At 35.2% G+C, this 21,196-nt stretch overlaps 2 protein-coding genes across 2 annotated transcripts; both read right to left on the bottom strand.

Moving 5' to 3' along the window:
* Positions 1-3,503: 3,503 nt before the first annotated feature.
* LOC131602331 (ADP,ATP carrier protein 1, mitochondrial-like) lies at positions 3,504-6,389 on the bottom strand. Its single transcript, XM_058874415.1, has 4 exons — positions 6,237-6,389; positions 5,352-5,819; positions 4,285-4,656; positions 3,504-4,043 (listed from the first exon to the last, which is right to left on the bottom strand). The coding sequence occupies exons 2-4, from the start codon at positions 5,796-5,798 to the stop codon at positions 3,747-3,749; spliced, it is 1,116 nt and encodes a 371-aa protein (XP_058730398.1). The 5' UTR covers positions 5,799-5,819; positions 6,237-6,389; the 3' UTR covers positions 3,504-3,746.
* Positions 6,390-6,882: 493 nt separating this feature from the next.
* LOC131607214 (mitotic checkpoint serine/threonine-protein kinase BUB1-like) lies at positions 6,883-11,992 on the bottom strand. Its single transcript, XM_058879235.1, has 14 exons — positions 11,862-11,992; positions 11,637-11,775; positions 11,261-11,418; positions 10,535-10,625; positions 10,260-10,370; positions 10,078-10,165; positions 9,109-9,212; positions 8,963-9,034; positions 8,788-8,877; positions 8,550-8,707; positions 7,822-7,876; positions 7,605-7,739; positions 7,400-7,521; positions 6,883-7,304 (listed from the first exon to the last, which is right to left on the bottom strand). Exons 1-14 carry the CDS (start codon positions 11,927-11,929, stop codon positions 7,115-7,117), a joined length of 1,581 nt encoding a protein of 526 aa, XP_058735218.1. The 5' UTR covers positions 11,930-11,992; the 3' UTR covers positions 6,883-7,114.
* Positions 11,993-21,196: the final 9,204 nt, after the last annotated feature.

Genomic DNA, 21,196 nt, shown 5'->3' with positions numbered 1-21,196 from the left:
ATTACAATGTGTAGGATGAATTTATTGCTGTTCAATGTTAGTGTTTAGATGTTAAAAATTTGATTTTTGACGAGTTAGGGCAAGAAGTGGATTGTTCGCAGGTTATTTCGCAAGTACATATCTGAAATCCTCTTTGACAAGTTTCAGATATGCACTTGTGAAATGTTCCCTGAGTTGTTTTTTTTTTTAATTTTCAAATTTGTTTCATAAATGTTATTAACTAGTGCCATTTTTTCAAGAAAATGGATGACAACCAGGCACCGACTGATCAACTGAGATAGGGGAGGCCAACCCAGACATCCTTAGCTCGACGCGAGAGAGCCGCACAACAAGAAGTAACTCGGGGATGGAGCCGAGTTCGCATGGAGGAGGTACCTATAGGATCTTCATTTGCATCGAGGAGTCGCCTGTCTCGGGCGTCTTCCTCTTATGAGGTTACTCGGGAGGATGAGGTACCTGAGCACGTTGAGGTACCTGGGTAGGAGGTTCACACTGAGCACGACGAGGATGCTCAAGACGGTTTAAATGATGCACATGAAGGCGGTGCCATCGGCTACCCAAGAGGGCTTTCTGACACGCCTGTCTTGATATACTATCATGACCATGCCGCTCGATATATTTGGGATGGCGAGGTTTTTTTCTAACTAAACTTTTTAATTTAAACGGTTGATTCATGATCCAACAACAACTAATATTGTTATTTTTTATACCTGACAGAAACAGATGCCCATAAAATTTGTGAACCATTCGCGGAAAATATTTGATCTTTTTAAACCACGGGCTTAGTGGTTTAATGATGTTGTTGCTGGATCTAGACTTGGCGGATTATGTTGTACCAGATATGTTACCATTAGCCATGACATGCATGGGGCATTTGCCAAAAGGTGGCACAATGAGACGTCTTCTTTCCACTTTCCTGTTGGGGAGTTGACGATCACACTCCATGATGTGGCTTGTCTGCTCTACCCGCCTATCAGAAGAGGGTTATTGGACCATTCCCGGATACAGAGGGTTAAGGCCATAGAGTGGATGGTGGATTATCTAGGTATGGACCCATTTATGGCTAATTTTGAGTGTAGGACAACGAATAGGGCGCATGTCAGGTTCTTCACCATGAAAGAGATTTATGAGCACCACTTGGTGACGACAACTGCTGCCGAGGATGAGGGGGTGCAGTTTTTGTTGAGTACCACCGCGGTTGTGCTTTGCGCACGTCCCTCTTTGTGGACAAAAGTGCAACCTACATGGACGTGACATACCTCCGGTACTTTATAGATTTGACTACAGTTCATAAGTGAAACTGGGGGACCGCCATTCTGGTGTACCTATACTAGAAGCTGAATGAAGCATGCAACTAGAGGACCAGAAAGTTGACTGACTCTTGCACACTCCTCACTGTACATTTCTTTTTAATTATATCACATTTAATATGTTATTTGTTAAGTTGTACTAAAATATTTTCATATCTGTGTTTCAAATCTGGATCATCTCTTACTTCAACCGCATTCATGGCTATGATCCTGATCTGTTGTACACTGACGCCATGCCTAGGGTTGCACGATACATCCTCTATAGGAGGAATCATAAAGTGGTGGCATATCGAATATACCTCGATCGTACTGCTCATGATGACATCAACTGAACGCCCTTCCGTGATTACCATGATGTTGTCCCCTTCGACCGCATCTCATTATATTCTGGATGGTTGGCATATGGAACCAATACCATGGTCAGATATCTTCCGGATGATACATAGGTTTCCTTTTACGGCTGCTCTCGACACCATTATCCGCCGAGATCTCACTGCTATCTTTCAGGATTGGGAGCATCATTTGGTACCAGGGGAGTATCGAAGTATGCGGTCCACCCAAAGCTGGCACTGTGTAGACGGATACGTGACATGGTTTTTTCAAGTGTCACATCCGATCATGACACTCGATGCTCCTGGGCGTCCACCTAGGCCAGCGCATGAGGAGCTGTTGGAGAATCAACAGACCGCAGATGACCATGCCATTGATCTCCTGCCGATATGTTAGCGGATACAGTTGATTGGGCAGGAGTCGTTGGACAGGGGGATCATTCAGGAGGGCGGTGCAGAAGCGGTTGTCATCATGAAGAGGACTGTTAGTGAGGCGTCTAGTGCAGTAGGCTATAGGAGACAGAGGAGGTCGCAAAGGGTTAGGATTAGACATACTCACTAATAGCAATAGCCTATGTTTTATGACTTTTTGTTAGTGTTGTAATAACATGGTTTTTTCAAGTGTCACATCCGATCATGACACTCGATGCTCCTGGGCGTCCACCTAGGCCAGCGCATGAGGAGCTGTTGGAGAATCAACAGACCGCAGATGACCATGCCATTGATCTCCTGCCGATATGTTAGCGGATACAGTTGATTGGGCAGGAGTCGTTGGACAGGGGGATCATTCAGGAGGGCGGTGCAGAAGCGGTTGTCATCATGAAGAGGACTGTTAGTGAGGCGTCTAGTGCAGTAGGCTATAGGAGACAGAGGAGGTCGCAAAGGGTTAGGATTAGACATACTCACTAATAGCAATAGCCTATGTTTTATGACTTTTTGTTAGTGTTGTAATAACCGTATATTTTTCACTTTCAAAACAACTTTTGATTAATATATTTTAATATTTTATTTTAGTTTACGTATTTTTTATTTACTAATCATTTTATTGAAAAAAATTAATTAAATTTTATTAGGACGTTGATCCGATTTTAACAATCTATATATGTATTTTTTTCAGACTCATAGCACATTTCAAATGTACATATCCAAAACTGGTTTAAGAAATTTTCGAATATACATATGCGAAAAAACCTCTGAGATTTCCATTCTAACGTTTAAATTATAAAACTTAAAAAAAAAAATTTGAATATGCATATCCGAAACATCTTAAAAATGTGAAAAATTACATTTGAATATGACATTTTGAAGTTCTTAGGAATGTTTTTCACTTGTATCAATAAGTAAGGGTTCACTCCATTTCTTACACTCCATTTCTTTTCCATTACTATAGTTTTTTGTGCATAAAGTTAAATAAATAATAAATATATGTCACATGTCTTAGAAATACGTGTAATATATAAAAAAATTATAATAATAAAAAAGAAATGGAGTGAATCCTTACTCATCAATATGGATGCATTGAAATATTCCCTAACTAAAAAGTGTATAAAGTAATGGATAGACAAATTATACATTCAAGAAAAAAAAATGCATTGCAGCCCTAGGATAAGTGAACCATTACTAACACCATATGGAAATTCTATAAATTATATGTGCCCATACTCAAATCACATTTTAACATTGAATTATAATTCTGTTACAATAAATACATTGAATTTTAACGAAGAATTCTAGGAAGTTAAACAATATTTAAATGTAAACCGCCCGACATATAATCAAAATTTTAATGAAACTTTTGAACGAGAAGGCATTTCCAAAAAATATTAGCAATAAAATCGAATATTAAGTGTATTGAACCAAAAGGTGGTCTCAAACTGCAACTTGCACTATAATAATAAACTCATGATGTGTAACAACCAAAGGAAATTAAAGTTCGGATAACTATAATCACAAAATAGACAAGCTCTAAATTCTGAAAACATAATTGTCACTTTTGATTAAAAATTATCCAAATCACAAGAAAACAAACAAAGGACTCCAGAAAGTTATCGTCATCATTTACCCACCAACAGAACCATATACTCCGGATAGTTGTTATCGTCATCGCTTAGCCGCCGCCAGAACCATATTTCTTTCCAAACAAAACCAGCTGCAGCTTGTCATAACCAGCAAGCACACCAGCACCTGCAACAGCACGTAATATGTTTGCACCAGCACCTTTGAAAAGAGATTTAGTACCCTCTTTTGCAACAATGGTTTGGAATGCATGCAAAGAGCTCCTATACTTCACAGCTTCTCCAGAGGTCATCATCATCCTTCTACGCACGGTGTCAATGGGATACGAAGCCAGACCAGCACCAATTGTGATGGCCCATCCCAAAAGGAAACTAGCAAAGAAACTATCCTGTTAACAAGATGAGTACCATGGGTAAGAAATTATAAACATGAATCACAATAAACATGCATTCTAAGAGCATCTTTTTCAAACTATATTATTGTCATACAAAATCACATAACAAATTATTTAGATTCAAAAAAATAATGGCTGTAACCATAAATTCAAAGTAAAACCTGCTGAGAGGAGTAGTGTTACTTTAACACAACACAAATTAAGAACAAATTTCACATTCAGATTTTCTGCATACCTGCATATCACCAACCAAAACAACTGGTTTCAGAGAATCGTACATTCCAAAGTAAAGACCACGATACACAATAATTCCAACACACGAGATGTTGAATCCACGATAAAGGCCGGCAATGCCATCAGACTTTAGAGTTTTCCTGTAAACATCAACCATTCCATTGAATTGCCTCTCACCACCCTTCTTAGCAGCCTTAGCGTCATTTGCCAAACGAGTACGGGCATAATCCAAAGAATACACAAATAAGAGTGAGGAAGCCCCAGCAGCCCCACCAGATGCTAAATTCCCAGCAAACCACTTCCAGTAGCCATCTCTGTCTTTTTTAAAATTGAAAAGCCTCTTGAAGTAATCCTTAAAAGCAAAGTTCAGAGCCTAAAAGGAAAAGGAGGAAATTAAAAATGAAAGAAACAGCAAATAGAAACTATGGGGATGTACATCTAAAAAGCAAGAAAGCTATGAAATAAAATCTTTTAGCCCTCTAAAATAGAAGCTAATCTGAAAATAGAATAAGACATCAAATGGAAAGAGGCATTATAATTCATGTACATTGCTGTAAGAAAGTTTGGACACTTTCTGAAGATCAAGACGAAAATCTCATGACACTGGAATAGAAGTTATACTGAGTTTACGTTTAGTGTTCATAGAAATAATGGAAATCAAAGGAATACTCAACCATGGTAAAAAAAACTGACGGTTAAACAATAAAATCAGCTGTTACATGACCACATATTTGTTAGGTTTTAACAATGTCTACACCTAGAGGAACAACCATACCATACATATATAACTTATGTGAAATGCTAAGCTTACACAAAATTTTACACTACACCGTATAAAGTGCCTTGTTTCACAATTTTTTAATATTTTATTTCATGTTGAAATATGTGCTTATACAAGATTTGAAAATCACACTCACAAAATAGAATACGGTGTAAGATTAGGGTGTCAATTTGAGTGTCATTGTAGCAACCCTCATAACTTATACAGGTTGTTAGAATGTGTTACAATATAATATAAGAAATTTATTATAATAGAGGCAAAAGATAATGAAGGCAGTCATATGTCACCTGAGTAGGGAAGTATCTGATGACATTAGCAGTATTTCCTCTCCACAGAGCAATCACACCCTCATCCTTCATGGTTCGAGCAAAACAATCACCAATTCCCTTATATGGCTCAGACAACCTGCCACTCTTGAGCATTTCATCCTGATTTTGGATGAGCAATTTAACACGTTCAATAGGAGCAGCAGCTGTCTTTGACACAGCAGCAGACACTCCTCCCATCAGAAAATCAACCAAAAACGCAGACGGCCCTTTCTCCGCTGGAGAAGGCACAGTAAACGAAGATAGAGGTGACGCAATCGCCAAACCAGAAGCATGCACTCCTCCATCAGTAAAAGCACCAGATGTAGAGTAATTCCTGTAACCAGAGTTGGAGCTTAGCCTGGACACCAAATAAGAATGTCCACCTAACTTCTGAGCAACTGATGGATATTGCGGTCCATCCGCCATGATTGCAGCCTTGAAGATGACCTTCAAAAATCAAAATCAAACCATAACATCCTTGCAAATGCATTAATAAAATCCTTGCAATTTGTCCCAATTTGAAATACACATGAACAAAACATGATCAAAACATGCATAAATCACACATCACTGCTTAACAAAGGTAGTTAACAAAAACCCTAAGTTCAATCATAGCAAAATTCAAGTATCTAACTAAGCATGAATCAACTACTACTAGTTCAATACAGTATAATCCAGATTAGTTTCTAATTTAGCACTTAATACTAAGTTTAACCACAGCTACAAAATCAAGTAAATAGCACATAAATAACATGATCGTGGAGAAAAATCATATACAACTAAAAAATTGAAACTAAACACCCATAAAGAATGAGCATGAATAAGAAAAGACAGAGAAGAGTGATGAGTGGAGAATGGTGATACCAAAAGAGAGAGCTTGGTTCAGATCGCGAGCTATGGAGAAAAGAAGGAGACTGAAATTGAATATAAATGAGAGCACCGAAATGAAGAGACTAGGGTTTTATTCTAATGACGTATTTGCCCTCTTGTTATTCTTGTCTTTTACTACATTTTTCATTTTTTCAGTTGAATAAGTGAGTGAGGGGTGTCTGCGCAGGACAAAAAGAAAGATAGGAATAGAAGATTTTCAATTTTTTTTTAATAAATAAAGCAGACATAATTGTATTTTTAACTCCCTTAATTTCACAATTGAACATTTTTTGTCCTTCTATTTTTTAAAGCAATTTTAACCCTTTGGATTTACTATCTTTTCTTTCCAATTTTGAAATTTGAACACCGTTTTTTTTCCTTCCAATTTTAATAATGTACGATTTTAATTGGCATCATAGGAATTCGTAGGCATATCACCTAACTTATACAAAAATTCCTAGTGTTCTGCGATAATATATGTAGTGTAAACATTTTTTTACTCAATTAAATAATAAAAAAACACAGAATAAGTAGTTATTGATTAACTTATTAAAATATTTATACATATAAAAATTCAGAACTATATATAGATTATTTACACAACATAGAAGAATTCAGAACTAAAGATAATTTTCACTACATAAATAATGACATTTACAGAGTCATACTATGCTTACAAATTATAACTCATTGCATTTACAAATTTACATCACAGAAAAAGTGATGTTACACAAACTACAGAATACAAGAGACTCAAAATCAGCATCTATAGAGGCTAATGCAGGGCAATTGAATGTAAAAAAATTATGTTATGCACTCAGCAGCCGCAAAGACGGTTAAAGCAGAAGTGGATGAATAATGATCTTAAAACACTAAGCAGAACATAGAGAAACCCTTTGCTTCGCTAGTAACTCCTTGAGTTTCCTTATACGTTGAGGATCCGACTTCATATAGTCCTCGAAGGACTTCTTCAGTTCCTGTAGCAACCTCTTATCATCATGGCAGGGGTAGTTATTTAGCATCTTCGAGAAGAAATTCTTCCAGAGCTCGACGTTCCAGTAACTGTTTGATTCAACGGGCCGAAATATCAGAATAAAAATTGAAGTTGATACAAAAAGAAGGGTATGGTACATGTAACTATAAAATGAGAAATATACCGTTTAAAGGGTAGTCTGGGATGATACGCAGAGCCCCCATCAGATGATTCTTTTTTAACAATTTGCATATAGGAATTATGCAGCATCACATGGACAACACCACAAAGGCCATAGGCATCTACCTGTTGGCATGTGATACAGAAGAGCAAATTTAAAAACAGTCGATCACGGCATTGCATTCGTAGTGTAATTTAAGTAGACTCACCTGAAATTTCCATGGCTTATTCTCCTGCATCTCAATGCATCGAAAACCAGAAGTTCTACAATCTGCCTTAAATATTGTGTGATCTGGAAAGAGACGAAGATCAATCCCTCTTCCCCAGTCAACAAGGCAAAGACCCTGCAAGATAAGAAACAGAGTATACATCATAGTAATAAAAAAAACATAAATATTTGATTGTATCTTCAGGAGAAAAACTGACCTGGTCTTGCCAAGAACCGGTTCGGTCTAAGAACCCATCTTCTGTGAGGTTACCACTGCAAAAGAATATGAAAAAAATGAGTATCATCCACAGACGACAATCATCTAAGCTTCTTGATGCAGTGCTTCTTTATTAGAACTTGCATTGGATATCAATTATATCATTCAAATGCTTGTCTGCCTATATCTACTATACTTTAAATTTCATTAGAGTAAAAGATCAACAGTTTTGATTTAAAAGTAACTATTGACAAACTTTCACCAAAGTTTATTTTATTTAAAATAGTCTTTATCCAAAATGATAAACTACATTTAGTCTATTTTTATTATACTAATATTTTCCTAGAACATTCTCCTAGAAAACTCCTTTTCTATATTATGTTGTAATCTCCCTATTTATACCAGCTATTGTTTCCAATAACTTTATAAGATATAGAGGATGTTAATAAACCCCACATCCTTAAACAAAAACAAAAGAAAGTAATAATAACAACAAAATAATGGGTTGAAAACATTATTACTTCTTAATATAGAAGTCATACCTCATAAATTAAAATGGGAAATATTTCAATAATTGCAGTTTTACAAAGATACAAACAATGTGAAATACAAATTATTGATGTAAAATATAGGGGAAAGTTAAGTGTTAGTAGAATTGTGATTGTACAAAAATGAGTGTTGTAAAAGTAAGAGACACAAGCATGAACTATAACAGAAGCTGAAATTTACCTAGCATAGCGAACGAGCAGATTATCAGGCTTGAAATCACCATGAATCAAGCCAACATCATGTAAATTTTCAATCATGTGCAACATTTCTGTTGTGTAATAAATGCACAATACTTCTTCCATGGATTTTCCTACTACCACATATGAGTTGATCACGTCCTGCATAGAATTTTCAGTTGAATTTCAGCAACACGGGATGTTGAATAAGACAATGGGGGAAATCAAAGGAAATTACTGACCTGTAGGGTCCCGTGAGCTAAATAATTACAGACGAGTATGCTATAGTCAGAGAAAAGATGAACTCTATGAGCAAAACCATAGCTTGACCTCTGATATAGTAAGATGTCAGAGAACTCAGAATAAGTAGATGTTCATAGAAAAAGCAGGTTGATGGTAAAATCGATATTGGCATACTTCTCTGCCAGAGATACGCTGATCTAGCTGACGGTACATGTAAAATTCCCAAGCGAAAGCTGGCTTTTGTACCTGTCAAGTTTAAAAATACAATCTGATGAGAGAATATGTTATAGGGGGGAAATGATTTGCAAGACCATCATCACCTTTAGTGCCACCACATCATCAGAATCGTTGTTGACATTTGCCTTGTATACTTGAGCAAAACCACCCTGTCCGGCACAGCCCTTGATGTGGTACTTCATTCCACCTTTGGATATCATGACAAGGACAAACATGAACAGTTGTTGGTAAAATAAACTGAAAGTTTACGAAACAGCTTAAGGAAATAAACAATAAACCTTACTCTTCTAGAAACTGTTCTGAAACATGATTAACATTAGAAGACGGACTAAAATACCCTTGGGTGTAATTAATTCAAATTCAACAAGGATTGCCCATTTCATAGTAGGATAATTTTTTTAGCATTTCACAATCAAGATAACAAGAGCTTACAGTTACATGGGCTGATAAGACAACTATGGAATTGTAACTTGGATTATGAGACATTAAGAAACAAGTTATTCTTCTACCCATAAAATTTTGCAAAGTACAAACTCAATTAAACCCACTGTGTTGTCAAATAGAAGCCATGGTAGAATGCATTCACGGGTTTTTCGCCAACCGCTTTGGCATATTTGTAAAGAATGGCGACCCCATGGCCGAAATGGTGGCTTAAAATGGAAGACTTTTTGCCTTCTGCCATTTGCAATCAATAAAGCTACATACTCATGAAGTAGTACTCAAAATTGATGATCTAAATTCACACCATTACAAGTTAAAGTTTTTTGAGTGCCGTGAGAAGAGTTAATACATACTAGTACATTTTGGCATCTAGATATGAACTAGACATGCAAAACAAATGACTATGGACAACCGTTCCACTTCATAAATTTTTTTTCATTTTGTTAGGAAGAAGCACCCGATCTTATATCAAAATGTTATAATGCAAAAAATATAAACAAGCAAATTCATATAAAATTAACTCTTGGAGAGTTGAACATATGTATACAGAGAGCATATTACACTTAAAAGAGAAATATGATCAATACTTGAGATTATGTTCGGACAACTACCTAGCTCTATAACTTTATTCCTCGATGCATTCTTCAAAGTGGATAAGATCACTTTTCCTGTATAAGATTTAGTGCTCGATCGGTACCCCTGAATTGTATTTAAAGACGTGTAAGGGAACATGATTTTTTGTCAAATGTATTAAAATTAAGCATGTAGATAACAGAGGATCAAAATGTCTTACATCAAATTTCTTCATTAAAGGATTTATCTTCTTCAAAAGGTCATTCATAGTAGAGGTTTCCCATGGATTAATACCAATGTTTTCCAACGTAGTAGATTCTATACAATCAACCTGAAATTAGAAGTTACATAAGAATTCTTATATTGATATTTAAAAATGAACCAAGATAATGTTGAGGAAACAAGTGGCAGAGATCGGGGAAAATAGCTGAGTATAAAATTTGGCTCAATTTTCAATTGTATGAGATTGTTCACTTTTCCAAGATGATTTCGTACCTTCTGGCTTGAAGCAGCATTACATATTTCAGAAATTCTACTGAGAAATAAGGTATGTGCCTTCTCCAACCACTTAATTGGCTCTGCATTTCTGTCAAACATAATTACAATCCTACTCAGAAAAATCTCACACCAACAAACCAGAATAAAACATACATGAAACACAACATCCAAAAATGGAACATAAAATATATTTTGACATCTTCAGGCCACGTCTACATAAACCCTCTGTCAAATATATTTACCATCTCAATATAAGTATATTTGTAATTTTTAAATTGGTGCCTAAATGAAGTATATTTGTAATATAAGTTTATTGCTCTCCAATCCTGTAATTTATCAAGTTCGCTCTATCTTGACATGAAGCTTTGTTTCTAAAAGTGGGGGACTGTTTTTATTTTCAAAGAATTAAGATTGGCGGATGATCAGTTCATCTAGCTTCATAAATTGCTTAAGGATATTGAGCCATTTGTATCATAGAGGTTGTAATGATGTAGATGTATTTGGGAAAATTTTAATCTTGGCCTATTTAAATTTGATTAACCCACTGTAAATTGGTTCAAAATAAGTGTGTAAGTTGCATATATTATACCAAACCCTCAATCAGATGTGCCAAGAGTCAAGAATGAATTCTAAAACTAAAACCACTACTTTCGGAAACTTTAAGTCCTTTTCCCAACAAAACATAAAAAAAACAGGTTATAAAATCCAATCCAAATTACTGACTTGGAAATCCCGAGCTTATAGATTGTTTCGGCATCGCACAATCTACCCTTTGCTTCAAAAAAACATGCAGAATACACATAAAGTGAAGCATCATTGGCACATATATTACTGTTGAGCATTCCTTTGAAAACACTATCAAAATCAGCACTAGCATCCATCTGCATAAAAGAAACCAATAAACCCAAATTAAGAGCCTTTCAATATCAAGGTGCCTCAAAGCATCATGTCCTCATCAATCATCATCACATCCAAGGTGGCTAACCGATCAAACAGTATAATCAGTTTGCTGTTTAAATTCAATAGCTAGTTCGTTGTTACTCTTCTATATATGTGTCAATTGAACACAAATTAAAAGAGTTAGGGTTGAGGTAGTTACATATAGAAACCAGATTTTGAGAAATCTGGAATCGTTTTGGTAGCGGTGATTGTCCTTGAATTTATCAATGCAATCTTTGAGTAACTTGCAGAGATTCTGAGTGGAACATTTGGAATCTTCTAGGGCTATTTTGATTGACCTGAATTCAAAAAATGCAGAAAATTCGTAAGACTGTGAAAGTTTGTGCGTGTGTGTGGGTGAAATAGAGATAGAGAAGAGTGTGACCGGAGAAAGGGCAAGATGGGATCGTTAACGGCGGTTCTGAAGGCGGTGGTGTTCCAGAGAGTGGCCATTGAGTTGAGTTGGAAAATGAGTATTGTATGTGTGAGTGAGTGATGAAGCAAACGCGCGGTACACGATTTTGAATCTATCGGCTTCACTTAATTGTTAAATAAATATTATATTAAATAGGTATAACAATTTTGAATTATAAAAAATTGAGGTACTAAAATTATTAATCAACTAAAAAGAGTTTGTAATTCTATTTAATTATTTTTATTTTGACTATTTCTCATTTCACCCATTGTTATTTTATACACCACACAAAATTCCAATTTTGCCCCCAGTTTTTATAGATGCACATTCGGAAGCACCTTATATTTTGAAAAAATTTGATTCATTCTGTAAATGCATCTACGGAAGCGTAATAAATTAGTGTATATAGGGAAAGAATACACATAAAAATCAGTTAAGGGAAGTCTCCGTAGATGCATCTACGGAAGTGTCTGATATAGTTTGAATCAGAATGATCACTTCCCCCATTGTTTCATTTCTTCAAACTTTTCATACTCCACACCCTAAAAACCTACATCATCAATACCCTATTTCACTCCAACACTCAAATTTTTTGGTGCAACAAATCAAAGGGAGCGAGAAGAGTCTGAATTTCAGGTAAATAATCACTTTCAACCACTACATTGTTCACATTGTCAACGATTTTTTCTGCAAAAAAGTTACGTAGCTTCCGTAGATCCATCCACGGAAGGTGTTGAAGATGAACACTTCCGTAGATGCATCTACCGAATAGTCCCTGCAGTTTTTTTCCAGCATTTTGTAATTCTGTGTGATTTTGACAAAATAGGTATGGTGCACCCCGATAATATTTCAAGAGAATTAGCTACTTTAGTCGATGTTTGTACAAGTATCGATGGGGTAGTCGCAAATGTGGTAGCCAACGACAATTCTTTTCATGTATTTATCTAGTTTCAAAGTGTAATATATGCACTCTATAACATTACAATATAATCCTTTTTTTGTGTTTGTGTCTATGTGTTTCAAATTGTTTACGTTTTGTGTTTCCTAAATTTCTTACCAAAACTGCTGCTTACTATTTTCTGTTCTGCTAAAAAAGAGCAGAGAAACTTCCGTAGATGCATCTACAGAAGGGTGTTACATTGAAAATTATAGGTGTTAACCGTAGATGCATCTACGGAAGGGCGTTACATTGAAAATTAAGGGTCTTTACCGTAGATGCATCTACGGAAAGGAGAAATCTATGCCCTTTTCGTGGATATATCTACGGAACATTCTGTGACAGACATTATGTGGTCCCTAGTCTCCAAAGGCTTCTATAAATTTGGGGTTTCTAGGTTTGCATTACACACAAGCACAAACCCTAAACACAAACACAAAAATGTCTCGCATTAGGCCAAATGGATGTCACCGAACATCAATGAAACATCCTGATCCTGAATCGGAATACCGCATAAGGGAATGACATGTCATTTTCTCTCCCGCCAAACCCCTCGTGCCGGTGAAGTTTTGAAATATCCATTCCTTCGACCAACTCAATAGGACTATCATGTCTTTTTTAGAGGGGGGGTACAAACCCGGAGAAGAAATCAAAAGGATCGAGAGACTTAGAACAAGGACCTCGCTTGAAACCAGAAAAACAGAACGTTGGTGAGATGAAGTGAAATACGAAATTGATTCCATTCAAATGATGTGTGTAACAGATGACATTGTCTTAACCGATATAATTTCTTAGATCTCTTAGTTTACTTAATTTTCTCTATAATGCCGATTAATCAATGAATCAATGCAATGTCTTTTACGGTTAAAAATGGTTCTGCTCTGGTTTTGTGTGTGTGGGTTGATTCCTCCGTAGATGCACATACGGAAGACTTCCGTTGGTGTATCTACGGAACAGAACAACGTTAAACAAAAAAATGTGCTTCCGGAGATGCATCTATAGAAGCACGAGGGCAAAATGATCAATTCGGTGATGCGTAAGAAGGGTATGAGATTGGTTGAGAAATTCTCTTTATTTTATTCTTGTGTGTTAGTTTTTTTTTTTGTGTATAGATGTTTAGTTATTTTTAGATGTGGTTGAAATTAAAAATAAATAATTACTATAATTTTGATGAAGATGATAATTATTGTAAAATAAAATCATAACAAGTACTTCTTCCCTCTGTTCTATATTATTTATCACATTTGGTCATTTCATAAAAATTAAGAAACATTAATAAATGAAAGAGAGAAAATAGCGATTTTACCAAATTATCCTGATTAACTATTGATTTATTCAAATTAGCATCAATGTTAAGTGAGAAAACAAATAATTAAGAGTATTTATTAGAGGGTACAATTGAAAGATTAAATATAAAATTGCTTTGGTAATCTAAAGTGACAAGTATTTTCGAACAATTTTTTTTAGTAAATGTGACAATTATTTTAAAATGAGGGAGTAATATATAAATTCAAGCATTTGGTGCACATGAGGAGAATACCCAGAGATCCAAACCCTTCATCTTTATACAACAACTCCTCTTTTATCTTCAGCCAAACCAATCCGTTACGGCGAAGCATCCTTTTTACTTTAGGATGATTGTTGGTTCTCATTCCCAGAAACATACCTCACCGGCTGAAGTAGCTCCCCCTTAATTCAGAAACCTTCCTCGCAGGAAGCAAACCCCAATTCCGGGTAACTCGGAACACAAGACACAATTATGTCCATAACTCAGATCACAAGACACAAGAAGAAAGAGGATCAAACATTCGATCCGACATCTTTATGAACCTAGAAAAAGATAGAACAAGGAATAACCCCCATCCCAAACAGATCTAAACAGGATCAACTTTATCAATTCATTCTCCCCCTTTGAAGCCAAAATTGACAAAGGTACTCATCACACCCCCAAACCCAGACTATACTCACCCATACCTGAACAAACGCCATACATACGTTTCTCAAAGCGAGATGAGAGAATGAAGGTAACGACTTCTTTAAATAGCCCAGTAGTTCTCTTGGGGAATAACAGTTTTGGTCAACGAGACCATTCTTTAAAGAAGATAACCACATAAATCAAGAAGTACCGTCCAAGTCTGGTTTTCAACATCTTGAATGATATTTGACTCACTCCCTTGAATGCAAGTTCCAACGAATGTGTATGCAAAACATGTTATATGCCTCCTTCTAATGTGTTCTTGTATACGTCGTCCACAATATTCTCTTGCTGTTCACAATGGAAACATGTCATATATGATGTCCTGACATTCGATCAAACATTGTTTGCTTTCTTCACTACAAATTTATCACCTAGTCTCTCATCAGGACATAAAACCTTCACACGTGTGACACAAACACAGTTCTTCATAAATACTAAGTCATCAGGCTTCAGAGAGCATTAATAACTACATCCAGTAGCTTAGTGTCATAACATGTTTTCTAATATTACATCTTCAAGGGGTATACAAAAAACTCTCCACAAACCTGAACCAATCATGCCCTTCAAAAATCTGCACCATTGTACTAACAACCCATTGACAAGTGTTTCACTCCCTCTGTCATGGATAAAAAGAGTTTTTGTTGACGATATGCCCAAGAGTTTCCTAAAGTTGCTATTCTGTAGCGGGTAGCAGAGTTTAGGCCTATTTTGCTAGTAGGGTGTTTGTATAAAGTTTTGGCAAAAGTGTTGGAAAATAGACTGACAAATGTGATCAGGGGGCTAATTTCGAATACTCAATCAACGTTCATGAAAATTCTAGTAACACACGCTCGATGTCAAACTGGATGTTATGACATCCACAATTACGCAGCACAGATAGTAATAACAGAACTGCCTAAAAACAATAAAGAACACACAGAATTGTTTACCCAGTTCGATTCAAACAACCTACTCTGGGGGCTACCAAGCCAGGGATGAAGTCCATTATTAGTAGTATCAATTCAAAGCTAAAATCCCCCGTTTACAGCTTCTCACTTAATCACTACCTAATGACCCTTCTACATAGGTTCTCCCTAGATATGGAATATCTCCATTCCACTCCCCCTCAATCACAGCAATGATTACACATAAACAAATAACAATTACAGAGAGAAGACACTCTTCAAAAACACACCTTGACACACCTTGATCTGCTTAAAAGCTTCAATCAAGAGACACACACTCGTGCTTAAAAACTTAGAGTGACATTAAACATACACAACTTATTCCAACGCAATCATCAAGGACAATTGCTTGGATCACACGAGACAGCTACAGAACAACAGTTCTTCACAATACAAAATCTTATGTATGCATTCCAAAATAGGATTGCAGTCCTTTTATATGCAGTCTTGGGCCTTGGGCTTTTTAAGAAACAAATTAGGGTTAACCAAGTTAACCTAATTCACACGCCATCTATCTGTTACAAAATATGCTGTCAGCAGGATCTTCTGGACAAAATATTCAGCACTCAATAAAAGGTTTCCTAAACTGATAATTGAGATAAATCAGGAAACACATTTAATAAATAATAACAGCTCCTGCTGTCTGTGGACCTCCGTTTTTTCTCGGGCCATACCTCTGAGCGGGAGAGATACGTGAACTGACTCTTTTTTATCGCTTATGCTTTCGCATTTTGAAAATTCACAGAGTCGCCACCGACCTTTTATTTTATCCAATTAAGGAAAGGTTTATAAAAGAAACAGAAAAAAGACCTTTAAGAAATTCTGGGTAAGGGGGTAGGTTATACAAAGGGAAGGTGTTAGCACCCTTTGTATCCATGGTTATCCATGGGCTCTTAAGTTTGCTTAGCTCACTTGTTTTTCGATTACTTTTCAATTGCTTTAGAATGCTCATATGTGGTTTCAAATACCTTTGTAAATTGAATTTTGTAATTATCCTTGTGTGGATGTATACAAAATGTTTGTTTATCTTTCGAAAGATGTTTTGAAAAGAACGTTAACTTTGTAATGATCTGTGTTTGGATGTATACAAAATATTGTCTTTTTGGAAAGTTTTGTTTTGAAAAACAACAGTGTATGAGAATTTTGTTTGTTTTGATTTGAGCAAGCAAACTAGGAGGTCTACCCTGAGTTGTAAGGTCTTTATCCTATTTCCTTTAAAAATCTATCCTTTCACCGGATACAAACAAAAGGTTCGATTTTGTACTCGAAACAGTGGAATTTTGACTTTGATTTTGAAAAGAATGAGAAGGGATTACCTTAAAAGGTGCAAGTGTGATTGTGTTTGTATTCAGATATTTTATCTTTGAAGTTAGTGATCTAACGGTTCAATTTTATCTTTGACATACACGCAGTTTATATTAGCTGGAAATTAAAATGCGGAAATGTAAAGTGCGGAAAGTAAATCTACGCTATTACATCGATTGTGCAGGAAATATAAACTAGCCTATTTACACGATTTTGACATCCTATACATTTATCTAGGAATTTAAATTGCAAAAAAAATAAAAGGCATGTTTTTGGATTTTTTTTATGATTGATTTTAATTATAATTAATGCATGATTAATTAAATTAAAATGAAGAAAAAAGATGAAAATATATTTAAACCTAGAATTTAAGTTTAAAATATGTACAAAATATTTGTCAATTAATTTTAAAACAAAACTAATTTTTTTTGAATTTTTGAAATTGATTTGAAATTGATTAAGCTAATTAATACATAATTATGCAAATAATTACATAAATAATTAAAACTCAAAGAGAAAATTATTCAAAATATGTACAAAATTAGTTTATAATATATAAACAATATTTTATATAAAGAACAATTTTTTTTATGATTTTTGATTGGTTAGAATAATTAAAAAGCAAATGTATAAATATATACTAATTAATTATGCAAAATATTGAAATTTTGAAGAAAAATAAAATATTTTTATTTCAGAAAATAATATATTATTTTAGAAGTCTAAAAATATTTTTTGTGTATTTTTTGGATTTTTAAAACTATTTTTAATTAATTTTGCAAAGAAAATTAAAATAAAATAGAAAATAAAAGGATACTAATCATATGTGGTTGATTGGAGAGTCCATGGTATGGACTGGCGTGTCAGGTGCGTTGGATGAGCTGGAAAGTGAATCTGAAGGCTCAGATATTGAGACACATGGCCATCAATACACCTGCAAAGCACTGGATTAGTGGAAAATTCAAAAGAACGCGCGCACTGGCTGTCCAATGAGGTAGGGACACCTCATCATCTTCAACCTCTCGCTAGGACCTTTTACAGCGCTTTTATGAAAAGATCGCTGTAATTGATGAGCTTCAGACCTGCAAAATAACGAATAGGGGTAAACCTAAAAATAAATTTGGCGCGACCTATCCATTCAACTCGTCTGATCCATACGAACTCAATGGTACCACTTAGATCCTCTAATTTTGCCTATTTCAGAAAGCCCTAATTTTGAGATTATGAACCCTAGAATGGTAACTTCGTGTGTAAGCGTCTAAAACTCAATTAAAGTTCCAGAAATGATCTACACACCACACCAAGTTCAAATATATGTCTACATCGTGCTAGATATGCTTGTGTTATGAGATACAAGTCAGTTTTAGTTTGAGCAAATCGTGACCTGTGTAGCTCGATTCAATGAGGTTTAAGACTTGCAATTGATTGGAATAGTTTCAGTGAAGCTCAGAGATGATGTTTGAATGCTTAGTTTGTATTGAAATTGACTGAAATTAAAAATTCGAATTTGAAATTTCTTTGAAAAGTTTAAGTGGTTACAAGCATGGTACAAGCATAAGAATGGCTCTGATTTCTATCTCTTTTGATTGTGAAGTGTTATAGCCTTTATATAGACTATGTTGTGCTTAGAATTGAAGCCAAGAAGCATCTAGTTGCCTTTGTGGAATTCTTGATTTTTTTATATTAAAAACCTTTGAATTATTGACCAAGTCTTCTTCTCTTCAATGCTCTTGCCTTGCTCTTCAATTCTCTGCAGAAAATCAGAGATTCCTTGGGTGAGTCATGCTTGGATTGTAAGCTACCCATTATCCATTCATTTTTATTTTAATTTAATCTTAAAATAAGATAAAATTAAGCAAAAAATGGATAAAAAAAGGTGTGGGCCTTGTCTTGGTCGTGGGAGGCCCATAATATTATGGAAATGATGTTTGAACCATGAAAACTTGGCCCCATTTGGAAAAAATACATTTTTGAGCCATGTTGATTTCATGCATTTTCCCAAAATTTAGCCAACTTCAACAAGGTGTAAATCCCTCAATTTTTGTCATATGAAGGAGATCTTGCACTTTTTGGAAACCTCAAAGAGTCCTCTAACCAATGCCTTTGGTCTCATGTCAAAATGATTTTTGATGCTCCTTGTGTGTCCTTTTGAAAAAAGTGTCTTTTTGTTGACTTTGAAAATGACCTGTAATGTCTTTGGTCATATTTTTCAAATGGTGAATGAAATGACCATGGGATCAATTGAATTTAAAAGATAATTGAATTTCCTTCAAAATGAGATTTGGTTTGAATTTTTTGGATGAAGGATGAGAGAGTTATGATCAGTCAAAGTTGAGTTGACTTTTCAGGCAAAAACCCTAATTTTGAATCTTAGGGTTTTGTTGATTTTTGATCTTTCCTTGATGAATTATGATCATCCAATGATCAAATGATGAATCCTTTGACAAAATATGGACTTTGACAAAAAAAATCATTTTTGACTGTCTGTTGACTTTTTGGTCAAACGGGTCGTCTGTTGACTGTTTGAGCTGCTGACGGTGCGTCTGAGTGAATTGAAGTTTGAAAATTTGTATGATGGTACTTTGAGATATATGGATGTGCATGAAATCCATTTGAGGTCTCAAAAGCTTGTTTCTCCTGTAAAAACAAGAAAACCCTAGTCAGGGACTGTTTGTGTAGGAGACAGTTAAGCGTACCTGATTTTTGTGCAGTGTTGAGTCTCTGCTAATCGCGTGATATTCAGAAGACTTCTAGAACAAAAATCTTGGAATTTTGAATTGTAAAAGATTGATTTGATTGATGGTACAAAACACTGAGAATTGTACTGCCAGCAGTTTGGCTGTCAACTGACTGTTCAGGTATTGACGTAGCAGTTAGAGTGAAAAATCAACAGTCAAAGTTAATTTTCTTTTTTTTGTTTTTGTTTTATGTGAAAGATTAAAGTTTATTTACATGACTTGTTAAAAAAAAACACAGACATAATAAATAACTAATATTTACTGTACGCGAGCAAAATTACCGATAATAACCCTGAAAATCATTTAATGCACAGAAAAATGAATATTTGACTGGCAGAAAACACATAAAATATTATCTGAGTAATTAAGCAATATTATGACAAATAGTACAACATTTGATACTGACAGTACAAATATTACATACTATATTGAACAGTACGACGAATAAACGGTACATTTAAGAAATAAGAAATACGGCAAATTTTAAGAATGACGATTGATAACCCATGCTACAAATAGTAACATGTAGATGATTGGGAGCATAAGCATCCCAGGTCCACAGTGTTCCGGGCTATGTAGACAGAAGAAAGACATGATCACCGTAGCAATGGTGATGACCATAAGAAAACACGTTTCCCACCGCTTCGCCATTTTGTCGGGAAAGAAGAAAGGATGGATTATGAAGTAGAAATTTGAGAGATGAATTAGAATTTGATGTGAGATTTTTATGAGAAAATGAGAGGTATTTATAGAGTGGAAAGAAGGATAGAGACGTTGGGGAATGATGTGATTCCGTATAAAAGGAGAATTTGAGTGGAAGTGAGATTTGAAAGAAAGTGTATGATAGTGTTGGGAAAAAGAGAGATGTAGAGAATAAAGTTAGGATTTGATTTTTGAAAAAGAGATTTGAAAAGATTTTTGAAAATAATGAAATATAGTACAAAAATTAGTGGGAAACAAAAGATAATAATAATCTGCTTGTTACCAGTACAGTCTGAGTTTCCTAATTCTCACTACAAGAAAATTAGTGTTTTACGACACAAATATCGTGACAGTTACCTGATAACTGTCGTAATTGACATATAGAAACAGTGATTACGATGGTTGACACCAACCGTCCCTAAAATTTATGTCACGACGGTAAAATTGACCGTCCTAGTATTGTTATTACGACGGTAAAACAACTGTTGCCCCCCTTAACCTTACATCCTATAAGTTTCTCACCAAAAACTCATTTCACGACGGTAAAATTAACCGCCTTAAAACGCTTTTCACGACAGTTAAAACACCCGTCGCACCCTTTAACCGATATCATTACCAAATTCTACCTCACGACGGTAAATTTACCGCCCTAAAACCCCTTTCACGACGGTAAAACACCCGTCGCGCCTAAAAGCTACCAG

This window comes from Vicia villosa, linkage group LG5, assembly GCF_029867415.1.
Source record: "Vicia villosa cultivar HV-30 ecotype Madison, WI linkage group LG5, Vvil1.0, whole genome shotgun sequence".
In the NCBI taxonomy this organism is placed as follows: Eukaryota; Viridiplantae; Streptophyta; class Magnoliopsida; order Fabales; family Fabaceae; genus Vicia; species Vicia villosa.
The sequence above is the reverse complement of the archived record's forward strand: the minus strand, read 5'-3'. Positions and strand labels throughout refer to the sequence as shown.

Excerpts from the sequence above, each read along its gene's own strand:
- LOC131602331 (XM_058874415.1), bottom strand. The coding sequence starts at position 5,798 with ATGGCGGATGGACCGCAATATCCATCAGTTGCTCAGAAGTTAGGTGGA. Across the intron at positions 4,657-5,351 it reads TCAGATACTTCCCTACTCAG|GCTCTGAACTTTGCTTTTAA; the intron begins GTGACATATGAC and ends TTTTCCTTTTAG. Across the intron at positions 4,044-4,284 it reads TTTTGGTTGGTGATATGCAG|GATAGTTTCTTTGCTAGTTT; the intron begins GTATGCAGAAAA and ends TCTTGTTAACAG.
- LOC131607214 (XM_058879235.1), bottom strand. The coding sequence starts at position 11,929 with ATGGCCACTCTCTGGAACACCACCGCCTTCAGAACCGCCGTTAACGAT. Across the intron at positions 10,371-10,534 it reads ATGCTGCTTCAAGCCAGAAG|GTTGATTGTATAGAATCTAC; the intron begins GTACGAAATCAT and ends TTCTAATTTCAG. Across the intron at positions 7,522-7,604 it reads ATAAGCCATGGAAATTTCAG|GTAGATGCCTATGGCCTTTG; the intron begins GTGAGTCTACTT and ends ACATGCCAACAG.